This window comes from Somniosus microcephalus, chromosome 5 (assembly GCF_052327205.1).
Source record: "Somniosus microcephalus isolate GS21.2 chromosome 5, FLI_Smic_1.0, whole genome shotgun sequence".
NCBI classification, from domain to species: domain Eukaryota; kingdom Metazoa; phylum Chordata; class Chondrichthyes; order Squaliformes; family Somniosidae; genus Somniosus; species Somniosus microcephalus.
In genome coordinates this window covers 66,737,011-66,749,883 of record NC_140991.1, presented here as the reverse complement: position 1 = coordinate 66,749,883, position 12,873 = coordinate 66,737,011, and the positions used below count along the sequence as shown (strand labels likewise).

At 49.3% G+C, this 12,873-nt stretch overlaps 1 protein-coding gene across 4 annotated transcripts in view; it reads left to right on the top strand.

The window, feature by feature from the left end:
- Nucleotides 1-12,873, top strand: part of myo3a (myosin IIIA) — a 722,675-nt gene that overhangs the window by 552,721 nt on the left and 157,081 nt on the right. For all 4 annotated transcript variants that reach the window (XM_085987739.1, XM_085987740.1, XM_085987738.1 and 1 more), the window contains one exon: nt 11,101-11,181. In XM_085987739.1, the coding sequence (XP_085843865.1) occupies nt 11,101-11,181 (81 nt within the window). The remainder of the gene's footprint in view (nt 1-11,100; nt 11,182-12,873) is intronic.

Genomic DNA, 12,873 nt, shown 5'->3' with positions numbered 1-12,873 from the left:
AAATGGATGTGATTGCGCGCGAGGGCAAAGAGGGCATCGGTTACCTGCGTGATGCAAGTGTGTGCAGCCGACTGGGAGATGTCGCTGATGTCTGCTGATGATCCCTGGAATGAGCCTGAGGCAAAAAAGTTGAGTGCGGTGGTGACTTTGATGGCCAGTGGTAAGGAGTGTCCACCTGGTCCTCTGGGCAGCAGGTCTTGCTGTATCATTGCGCAGATGTCAGTCACTACCTGTCGCGAAAGTCAGAGCCACCTTTGGCACTGCTGCTCAGTCATGTTGCGGTAGCTGACCCTGTGTCTGTAGACCCTGTTTGGGGGGTATCTCCTGCGCCGACGGGCTTCCAGGCGCTGGCCCCTTCTGGCCTGTGCTGCCTTAGGTGGGTGAGCAGCAGCCTGTCGCTCCTGCTGCTGCTGCTGTTGCTGGTGCTGCTGTTGTTCCTGGTTCTGCTGCTGCCGCGACTGGTGCTTGAACTCCTCTAATGCCAAGAAGGGAAGGAGAAAAATGGCTCCTATGCTTCTGACATATGCCTCTGCTGAGGAAGCGCTGAGTGAGGGTGGCGAGAGGGGTTTCCCAGGAGTCCACACTGGAGATGTGTGTGAGGCTCCACCCTTCCACAGGTGTGGTTAAGCCTGGTAAAAGTTGCCCAGGCCTGAAACCACAAAGTCCTGCCACCTGCAAATGATGACTGATCAAATCTCCTCTTTAATGGTTGACCTGCAGCTGATAGTCAGCAATCCAATAGTGCTCACGCCAGGTTTCACAGGCGCGATCCCCACCAGGCGTGTTTTACGTGGGAAAAGGGATAAAAATGCAAGGGCCTGTTAAAATGGCATTATAACGGCCAATTATTGCTGATTAAGGGCCTTAAAGACCAGTCCTGCCTGTTGGAGGTGGGACTGATTCGGGACCATCAGACACGCCTGGGTTAAAATGGCTCGGGGTCGGGAACCAGGCGGGGGGGGGTCCCGCCCGCCAGTTTTAGCGATTTTAACCCCCCGCACGCCTCAAAGCCCGCCTCACGGCTCAGTTAAAATCGACCCCATTGTTTTCGGTCCCCGCCACAAACTCCGTTCCCTAGCCACTGACTCCATCCCTCTCCCTAACATCTGTCTGAGGTTGAACCACACTGTTCACAGCCTTGGTGTCATATTTGACCCTGAAATGAGCTTCTGACCACATATCCGCAGCATAACACAGACCACCTCCATAACATCGCCTGTCTCCGCCTTGCATCAGCTCATCCGCTGCTAAAATCCTCATCCATTCCTTCATTACCCCTAGACTTGACTGTTCCAACACACTCCTGGCTGGCCTCCCACATTCTACCCTACGTAAACTTGAGGTCATCCAAAACTTGGCTGCCCGTGTCCTAACTCGCATCAAGTCCCGTTCACACATCACCCCTGTGCTCGCTGACCTACATTGGCTCCCGGTTAAGCAACGCCTTGATTTCAAAATTCTCATCCTTGTTTTCAAATCCCTCCATGGCCTCACCCCTTCCTATCTCTGTAATCTCCTTCATCCCCATAACTCCCTGAGATATCTGCACTCCTCTAATTCTGCACTCTTGATCATCCCTGATTATAATCGCTCAGCCGTTGGTGGCCGTGCCTTCTGTTGCCGAGGCCCTAAGCCCTGGAATTCCCTGCCTAAACCTCTCCGCCTCTCTACCTCTCTTTCCTCCTTTAAGATGCTCCTTAAAATCTACCTCTTTGACCAAGCTTTTGGTCACCTGCCCTAATTTATCCTTATGTGGCTCGGTGTCAAATTTTTTGTCTTGTAACACTCCTGTGAAGCGCCTTGGGATGTTTTACTATGTTAAAGGTGCTATATAAATACGAGTTGTTGTTGTTTCTATCCTATTCCGTATCACATATTTCCATATGTTAAACGACTAAAGCCAGGAGTTGTCTTGGTCACTCTATGCTAAACTTTCTCCAATACATCGAAGTCTACTTGAAGATACAGTTCCAGCAATTAAATACAGTGGCCGTTAATTTTCATGGGGGTTGTCCCTATCTCCCGCCGTAACTTCGGCAGATTGGTAGTCGGACTAGACTCACACACACAAAGAATGATACAGGATGGTTGTCTTGTGCCCGTGGAGCCATACTTCAGCTTGAATTACCTGTATTCAGGAGACAAGAAAATGGGAGAAATTGAAAGAAGGAAAGAAAGTATTGATGGTCAAGATATCACATCAATGCAGTATGTTAGCATGTGATTGAAATGAAGAGCGTAAAACATACAGGGGAAAAACACAAAACTAAGAATAATACACATCATATACCAAGTCATATTAATAGAGTGCAGCAATGAATGAGTGTGTTGTAGTTCCTTTGGATAATTTGTCCTCTGACTAATACTACACTAACAGTGCATGTGAACATTTACTTAGACTCTATGGACTAGAAATTCATTATAGCCCAGGAATGGGCAGTATCAGTAGAAAAGTTGGAGAATTAGCGCCAGGCACGAATGCTTTAGACTGCACGCAGAATTCATGCTCACCGCTCAAAGAAATGATTGGCGTCCTAATTCAAGTCTTAAAGCCCAAGCTCATTGGCGTTACACTCAGAGGGTGGACCAATATCAGGTGCAGTCCAATCACAACTCATAATTGCCACAGGCTTTTTTCAGTACTTAAAGGGGAGGTTCATTTAAAAAAAAAAATTTTTATGGGATGTGGGCGTCACTGGTAAGGCCAGCATTTATTGCCCTTGAGAAGGTGGTTGTGAGCTGCCTTCTTGAACCGCTGCAGTTCATGTGGTGAAGGTACTCCCACAGTGCTGTTAGGGAGGGAGTTCCAGGATTTTGACCCAGTGACGATGAAGGATCGGCGATATACTTCTAAGTCAGGATGGTGTGTGACTTGGAGGGGAACTTGGAGGTGGTGGTGTTCCCATGTGCCTGCTGCCCTTGTCCTTCTAGGTGGAAGAGGTCGCGGGTTTGGGAGGTGCTGCCGAAGAAGCCTTGGCGAATTGCTGCAGTGCATCTTGTAGATGGTACACACTGCAGCCATGGTACGCCGGTGGTGGAGGGAGTGAATGTTTAAGGTGGTAGATGGGGTGCCAATCAAGCAGGCTGCTTTGTCCTGTGTGGTGTCGAGCTTCTAGAGTGTTGTTGGAGCTGCACTCATCCAGGCAAGTGGAGAGTATTCCATCACACTCCTTACTTGTGCCTTGTAGATGGTAGAAAGGCTTTGGGGAGTCCGGAGGTGAGACACTCGCCACAGAATACCTAGCCTCTGACCTGCTCTTGTTGCCACAGTATTTATGTGGCTGGTCCCATTAAGCTTCTGGTCAATGGTGACCCCCAGGATGTTGATGGTGGGGGATTCGGCGATGGTAATGGCATTGAATGTCAAGGGGCGGTGGTTAGACTCTTGCTTGTTGGAGATAGTCATTGACTGGCACTTCTGTGGCGCGAATGTTACCTGCCACTTATCAGCCCAAGCCTGAATGTCGTCCAGGTCTTGTTGCATGCGGGCATGGACTGCTTCATTATCTGAGGAGTTGTCAAGAGAAATGAACACTGTGCTGTCATCAGCAAACATCCCCATTTCTGACCTTATGTTGGAGGGATGTTCATTGATGAAGCAGCTGAAGATGGTTGGGCCTAGGACACTGCCCTGAGGAACTCCTGCAGTGATGTCATGGGGCTGTGATGATTGGCCTTCAATCACCACAACCATCTTCCTTTGTGCTAGGTATGACTCCAGCCAGTGGAGAGTTTTCCCCCCGATTCCCATTGACTTCAGTTTTACTAGGGCTCCTTGATGCCACACTCGGTCAAATGCTGCCTTGATGTCAAGGGCAGTCACTCTCACCTCACCTCTGAAATTCAGCTCCTTTGTCCATGTTTTGTCCAAGGCTGTAATGAGGTCTGGAGCCGAGTGATTCTGGTGGAACCCAAACTGGGCATCAGTGAGCAGGTTATTGGTGAGTAAGAGCCGCTTGATAGCACTGTCGATGACACCTTCCATCACTTTGCTGATGATTGAGAGTAGACTGATGGGGCGGTAATTGGCCGGATTGGATTTGTCCTGCTTTTTGTGGACAGGACATACCTGGGCAGTTTTCCACATTGTCAGATAGATGCCAGTGTTGTAGCTGTACTGGAACAGCTTGGCTAGAGGCGCGGCTAGTCCTGCAGCACAAGTCTTCAGCACGATAGCCGGGATGTTGTCGGGGGCCCATAGCCTTTGCTGTATCCAGTGCGCTGAGCCGTTTCTTGATATCACCTGGAGTGAATTGAATTGGCTGAAGACTGGCTTCTGTGATGGTGGGGACCTCAGGAGGAGGCCGATATGGACCATCCCCTCGGCACATCTGGCTGAAGATGGTTGCAAATGCTTCAGCCTTGTCTTTTGCACTCACTGGCTGGGCTCCACCATCATTGAGGATGGGGATATTCATGGAGCCTCCTCCTCTCGTTAGTAGTTTAATGGTCCACCACCATTCACACCTGGATGTGGCAGGACTGCAGAGCTTTGATCTGATCCGTTGATTGTGGAATCGCTTAGCCCTGTCTATAGCATGCTGCTTCTGCTTTTTAGCATGCATGTAGTCCTGTGTTGCAGCTTCCCCAGGTTGGCACCTCATTTTTAGGTATGCCTGGTGCTAACCTGGCATGCTCTTTTATACTCCTTATTGAACCAGGGTTGGTCCTCTGGCTTGATGGTAATGGTAGAGTGAGCAATATGCTGGGCCATGAGGTTACAGATTGTGGTGGAATACAATTCTGCTGCTGCTGATGACCCACAGCGCCTCATGGATGCCCAATTTTGAGCTGCTAGATCTGTTCTGAATCGATCCCATTTAGCACGGTGGTAGTGCCACACAACACGATGGAGGGTGTCCTCAGTGTGAAGATGGGACTTCGTCTCCACAATGATTGTGCGGTGGTCACTGCTACCAATACTGTCATGGACAGATGCATCTGTGACAGGTAGATTGCTGAGGGCGAGGTCAAGTAGGTTTTTCCCTCGTGTTGGTTCTCTTACCACCTGTCGCAGGCCCAGACTGGCAGTTATGTCCTTGCAGACTTGGCCAGCTCGGTCAATAGTGGTGCTACCGAGCCACTCTTGGTGATGGACTTCGAAGCCCCCCACCCAGAGTACATTCTGTGCCCTTGCTAGTACTTCTTCCAAATAGTGTTCAACATGGAGGAGTACTGATTCATCAGCTGGGGGAGGGCGGTAGGTGGTAATCAGCAGAAGGTTTCCTTGCCCATGCTTGACCTGAAGCCATGAGACTTCATGGGGTCCGGAGTCAATGTTGAGGACTCCCAGGGCCACTCCTTCACAACTGTATACCACTGTGCCACCAGCCCTGGTGAGTCTGTCCTGCCGGTGGGACTGGACATACCCAGGGATGGTGATGGAGGAGTTTGGGCGAAAGGTATGATTCTGTAAGTATGACTATGTCAGGCTGTTGCTTGACTAGTCTGTGAGACAGCGCCCCCAATTTTGGCACAAGTCCCCAGATGTTGGTGAGGAGGACTTTGCAGGGTTGGCTGGGCTGGGTATGCTGTTGCCGTGTCCGTAGCCGGTGCCGGGTGGTCCATCCGGTTCCTCTTTTATTGGCCCAGAAATTCGGGTCTCCACGGGTGAGTACGCACGGGGTACTCACCCATAGGCCCGATGGAAGTGCCGGTTTCCTGCATGCACTGCGCATGCGTGCGAAACCGGCACTTCCGTTCCTCTGAACGAAGAGGTTCAGAGGTCGAACGCGTGCGCGGGGGAGGCTGCGCGTGCGCATCGAACTTCATTTTTTTTTTACAGGTTTTCCCGGGAACGTAAGCCTGCAGAATTTAGAAATGTAAAAAGCAGGCGTAAGGCCTGCTTTTTACAAGGTAAGTGGTGAATTAATTAAAATTAAAACATTTTTTCCACAGGTTTATTATTTTTAAATAATTTAAAACAAGGTAAATTTATTTTTAGCCCCGTTAGAAAATAAAATTATTTTTTTCAAAAATTTAAATTATTGTTTAAAATAGTTATTTCATGTAAGTTATAGTTTATTTAAAAAATGTGATTTAAAAAAAAAAAAATTATTTGAAGATTTGGTGCTATATTGGAAGCCCCCGACCCGAATTTCTGGGCCATTATTTTGTTTCGTAGCAGTTTGTTACAACTGAATGGTTTGCTAGGCCATTTCAGAGGGCAGTTAAGAGTCAACCAAATTGCTGTGGGTCTGGAGTCACATATAAGCCAGACCAGGTAAGGACGGCAGATTTTCTTCCCTAAAGGACATTAGTGAACCAGATGGGTTTTTATGACAATCCGATAGTTTCATGGTTACCATTAATGATACTGGCTTTTTTAAAATTCCAGATTTATTTAATTAGCTGAATTTAAATTGCACAGCTGCCGTGGTGGGATTTGAACTCACGTCTACTTGGATCATTAGTCCAGGTCCTCTGGATTACTAGTCCTAGTGACATTACCACTATGCTGCAGAACCTCATTTTCAGCATTGCTGGCTGTGCAGCTGTCTCAGCAAGCAGCAGCAGGTCAAGGAGAAGGAGCCGGAAGACTGAACCAGGTGTACTCATGGTAGATCCATGTCCCAGGGAGACAGCCCACAGATTCTGCGAGCAAGCATTGGAGGCCCTGGTGTTCCCTGTGGAGAGACAGAGGGTGCTGCTCTACCTGGCAAGTGGCAGGAGGCCCTCGCCGCAAGTCTTCCGCACCGTGTAGAGGAAGGTAGCGCAGCAGGTCTCGGGCAGCACTGTGGTCCCCAGGACCCACACACAGTGCAGGAAGAAATTTACCCACCTTACTCGGGTGGTCAGGGTGAGTGAATGCTTCAACAAATGCTACATCCCATCATCTGAGCCACAATCTTCACACACTGCCCAAAGCACCACACCGCCAGCATTCACCCACCAACAATCTCTACCTACCAACACGCACACCCATAACTCATGCCTTGCACACAATGACAGCTATTCAACTATGGGAGGCACATCACCTAAACAGATTGCTCCACACTCACTCACACACTTTCCTTTCTCTTGCAGGCCAAGGCGGCTCACAACAGGAGGGAGCAGGAGCACACAGGCGGGGGACAAACTGACACCCAACCACTGTCTGCGCTGGAGAATAGAGTGTTGGAGATCATTGGGCACCAGGTCGTGGGCGCCGTTTCCACCGGCGACGTTGACCCCCTTGGGGACAACAACGGTGTGTTCATCCCTATCCTTCTTCTCACATCCCACTTCCCCCTCACCCCACAAGCGTTTCGCACTTTCCAGCTAATCATGCTGCATGCATGCATTTCTCCCTTTCTGCCCCCCTCCCCTAACCTTTACCCGATTCTTGTGCCTTTATGCTTTCAGATAATGAGCAAGCACCTGAGCAGCCTGTTCCCGAGGGCACCGCAGAGAGCAAGGCAGGAGAAGAGCAGGAGGAAAAACACACTGTGTCACTGCATGTCTCACCCGCAGACACCAGCTCAGATACTACGTGTTCTTTAGAGGCTAGTATAGTAGCAGGATATGGACAGGGTGAGGAACCAGGGATGAGTGGGCTGCAGCAAGCCCAGGGGTAAAGGGTAGCTCGGGGGCCAGCCCCCCGGAGGGCGAGTTTGCGCATGACTTCTGCTGCCTAGGACTCAGATGAGGACCTCGATGGGGAGGCCTTTAGAAGAAGGGTAATGGGCATGCACATGGAAATGATAGATGCAATGGCAAGGGTGCCTGAAAGACTCTCGGCAATGGTGAGGAGCATGGAGGAGTCTGCCTCCCACATTGCACAGGGCTCTGCGCACACCATGGAGCCCATCATTTCCAGTCTGCAAAGGATGGTAGACTCCCAGAGAGACCGTGGTGACCCAGACCTGATGCCACGTGTGATGGGCGATCTGGCAGCTTCCATTGCAGCACAGGCGGAAGCGACGCAACGTCTTAGTGCTGTAATGCAGTCTATGCTTGGTGCCATCCAATCTCAGACTGCTCTCATGCAGTCTCAGCTTGATGCCACACAAGCTCTGGCTGCGGCCATCATGACTGGGTCTACCACCATCGACCGAGGTTTTCACGGTGTCGCAGCAGGCCAGCAATCTGTGCTGCAACAGATTCCTAGGGATGCTGAGGTGCTGCCCTGGGGGAGTGGCAGTGGGTCAGTGGAGTAGGAACCTGCTGTCCTTTCTCAAGATGACAGCATTCCTGCTCCCACCACTGCCATTCCGCCATTGCACTTGTCGCTGCCTGTCATCCAGCCAGCCCAGACTGCTGCCACCCATGCTGAAGTGGTGCAGTCTACAGCCGGGCCTTCCAGGCCCAGAGCTGGTCGAGGGCATCCTGCAAGGCCATCTGAAGTCTCCCGCATGGACACTCAGCAGCTTTCCACCAGCCCTGCTGCAGCCATTGGGCCAACACTTCATAGGAGCACTAGAGTAGGCAATGGCACAGTAACAAGAGGCACTAAGGGATTGCACAAGGGTGAATAGTTAATATTTTTGTTTATGTGTTCACTGATTTTTGATAAATGTATTAATTCACTTACCATTCTTTTGTGGTGTCTGTCATTTCAGCTTGGCAGTGTGAAAGGGTCTGTGAGAGGGATGGAATGATGGGGATGTGGTGAGCAAAGGGGATCTGGGCTTATGTCATCCTGGTATGAGGCTGGAGGTCTGTTTGGAGGAGGTGGCAGAGTTCTGTGACCACATCCTTGGCAGACCCATCTAATACACTGCTCCTCACTTCATTGAAGGTAGAAGAAGTGCTCTTGGAATACTCTCAGAAGGTACGGCCTCCTGGTGAGAGCCCTGATGTCCCTCCTCATCTCTCGGCACACATGTTCCCGTCATTCTTGCTACCTACGCTCCCTCTGCCGCAGATCCTGGAGGACGAGGTCAATACCAGTACAGCCCCCATTAATGTTACCAAGTGTAGCAGTTTGACTTTTTTAAGAATAAATCTAGCTACTTTTAGTTGCCACAACACTTCTGATACAAAAGAATCTTGAAATTACTGAATGAAACTGTTGGACTTTGTGAAACTGACAAGAAACCACTGAAACTCCACTAACCTGACAGCTGTGAGTCATTACTGATGATCCCTTTAAATAACGTCCCTGGAGCTGGCTTCCTGGTGCTTCACACCAGCTCTCCCTGTCGCTGTTTACTCCAGGCGCTAAGGTAGGTGGCAACAATCAATTTCACAGATCGGGCAATCATTGAATGTTGCACACTCACTGATGTCACAATCCACCTGCTGTTGAGGCTCCCAGCGATAACTGTTACCGGCGGCACTACGGTGGGTGTGGGATTTGGCGTGCTGGATTCGCCTCGCCCCAACGATAATGCTCTGCCGCTAACAGCAAGTGATAAGGAGACGAATTGTTCCTCCTATAGATCTACAGTCAAGTTTTTGTTACATTCGTAGAATATGTCCTTGCATTACAATGTTTAAAACAGCGCAAATACCAAACTCTAATTACATTCTTGTAAGTAAAAGCTTTATTTCATGTAAGCTCCGCTTCTATTTATTATAGTCTATATAAAAACATGTTGCTGTTGTTATTGTTGTATTAATTATTAGATTTCTATCTTCTTTTTCACTCTGTCTCCAGGTTTAATAATACGTACAATTCAATTGTTCTGTCCCCTGACAAATTGTTTTTAAATTTACTTAAATCATTTTCAAATTCAAACAGTTCACTGCATATTTGATATGCCTTTTGTGCACTCTATTCTGAACTGAGTACTACATTCTACTTCAGATCGATAGGAACTGGGGTGAAAAACTGGTCTTTTAGTTTAATGAGCTCAGTGAATACGACCCAGGCTGATGGAATTGAAGTCTCCTCCATCTTATAGCTGCAAGAATGCAATATTAGATGTCAGCCGTGGCAAAGTTAGTAGCCGCTGAGTCAGAAGGTTGTGGGTTCAAGTCCCACTCCAGGGACTTGAGCACAAAATCTAGGCTGACTCTCCAGTGCAGTACTGAGGGAGTGCTGCACTGTCGGAGGTGCCGACTTTTGGATGAAACGTTAAACCGAGGCCCTGTTTGCCCTCTCAGGTGGACGTAAAAGATCGCACAGTACTATTTCGAAGAAGAGCGCGGGAGTTATCCCCGGTGTCCTGGCCAATATTTATCCCACAATCAACATCACTGAAACAGATTAACCTGGTCATTTATCTCATTGCTGTTTGTGGGACCTTCCTGTATAAATTGGTTTCCATGTTTCCTACATTACAACAGTGACTACACTTCAAAAAGTGCTTTGGGATGACCTGAGATTGTGAAAGGTGCTATATACATGCAAGTCTTTCTTTCTATATGAAGTGTGTAATCTGATAAATCCTGTTCCTATGGAGTGTTGGCCCACAGTACAAAACATGCCTGAAATTAGTCATCTCACTCATGGAGGCCACAGGATGACTCGTATGGGAAAGGGGGGAAATGATACATTAGAAAGCAGCAGGGATGCTCTTTTAAGATTGGAGGCTGAGGGTTATTGTTGGGGCCAATTAGAGGGAGCTTTACTCTGTAATGCTATACCTAGCATGGGAGTGTTTGAAACAAAAACAAAAAATGCTGGAAATACACAGTAGTTTGGTCAGCCAGCATCTGTGGAGAGAACAGACAAGTTAATGTTTCAGGTGTGATAACTGTTGTGTCCATCAGTAGTAAGACACAAGACTGCAGGAGAACGGTACAACAGGTGTTTACTCAACGTGGCTCACTCTGGAACTGAACTGTACAGATTACTACTCAGTGCTATATACAGGTGTGGTCACTGCCGGTACTACAGTATACATGAGCTGTAAAAAGTAGTTCCCCCCTTAAAGGTATATACATTACAATAACCCTTCTTCAAAACTGAAAGAAAAAAAAGTACTGGGACTGCTTGATGCTGATATTGAGAGCCAATGTGGTAAGTGTTTCATTCCTTAGCACTGACATTCTTCAGCTAAATAAGCACAAATTTAACAGAGAAATAATGGAAAGAATTACACTTTACCCTAAATGCAAATTTATTGCCAATTCGGGGTACTTTTGTACACTGTGCGCACACACCCTAGGATTAGCCATTACATTAACAACACATCTGTCGATGAAAATATTAACATATTACCCTTCTCTCAGCTTACAGAGGGCACAAAATGAGGAAGGACTTCGCACTTGAAAAACAGAAGCTAGATCAGACAATAATTAAACTCCAGGCTGGTAAGGACTTTTAAGGGTCTTTTTTATCATTTCCACTGTAATTATTTTCAGTTATTATCTTTTAGAATGTACTTCAAATTCAAATGTCTGGTGTAAAAGGTGCATCTGACACTGAGCAATGGGAGAGACTCAGACAGGGGGAGACACTGAGACAGGGGGAGACACTGAACAATGGGAGAGACTGAGATGGGGAGACACTGAGACAGGGGGAGACAGTGAGACAGAGGGAGACACTGAGACAGAGGGAGACACTGAGACAGAGGGAGACACTGAGACAGAGGGAGACAGTGAGACAGGGGGAGACAGTGAGACAGAGGGAGACAGTGAGACAGACGGAAAAACTGAGACAGAGGGAGACAGTGAGACAGGGGGAGACAGTGAGACAGGGAGACACTGAGACAGGGGGAGACACTGAGACAGAGGGAGACACTGAGACAGAGGGAGAGACTGAGACAGAGGGAGAGACTGAGACAGACGGAAAAACTGAGACAGAGGGAGACAGTGAGACAGAGGGAGACAGTGAGACAGGGGGAGACACTGAGACAGGGGGAGACAGTGAGATGGGGGAGACAGTGAGACAGAGGGAGACACTGAGACAGGGGGAGACAGTGAGACAGGGGGAGAAAGTGAGACAGGGGGAGACAGTGAGACAGAGGGAGACAGTGAGACAGAGGGAGACAGTGAGACAGAGGGAGACAGTGAGACAGAGGGAGACAGAGGGAGACAGTGAGACAGAGGGAGACAGTGAGACAGGGGGAGACAGTGAGACAGGGAGACAGTGAGACAGAGGGACACAGTGAGACAGAGGGAGACAGTGAGACAGGGAGACAGTGAGACAGAGGGACACAGTGAGACAGAGGGAGACAGTGAGACGGGGGAGACACTGAGACAGAGGGAGACAGTGAGACAGAGGAAGACAGTGAGACAGAGGGAGACAGAGGGAGACAGTGAGACAGAGGGAGACAGTGAGACAGGGGGAGACAGTGAGACAGGGGGAGACAGTGAGACAGGGGGAGACAGTGAGACAGAGGGAGACAGTGAGACAGGGGGAGACAGTGAGACAGAGGGAGAGACTGAGACAGAGGGAGAGACTGAGACAGACGGAAAAACTGAGACAGAGGGAGACAGTCAGACAGGGGGAGACAGTGAGACAGGGGGAGACAGTGAGATGGGGGAGACAGTGAGACAGAGGGAGACACTGAGACGGGGGAGACACTGAGACAGAATGAGACACTGAGACCGAGGGAGACACTGAGACCGAGGGAGACACTGAGACAGGGGGAGACACTGAGACAGGGGGAGACACTGAGACAGACGGAAAAACTGAGATAGAGGGAGACACTGAGACAGGGGAGACACTGAGACGGGGGAGAGACTCAGACAGGGGGAGAGACACTGAGACAGGGGGAGACACTGAGACAGACGGAAAAACTGAGATAGAGGGAGACACTGAGACAGGGGGAGACACTGAGACAGGGGAGACAGTGAGACAGAGGGAGACAGTGAGACAGAGGGAGACAGTGAGACAGAGGGAGACAGTGAGACAGGGGGAGACACTGAGACAGAGGGAGACAGTGAGACAGGGGGAGACACTGAGACAGAGGGAGACAGTGAGACAGGGGGAGACACTGAGACAGAGGGAGACAGTGAGACAGGGGAGACACTGAGACAGGGGGAGACACTGAGACAGGG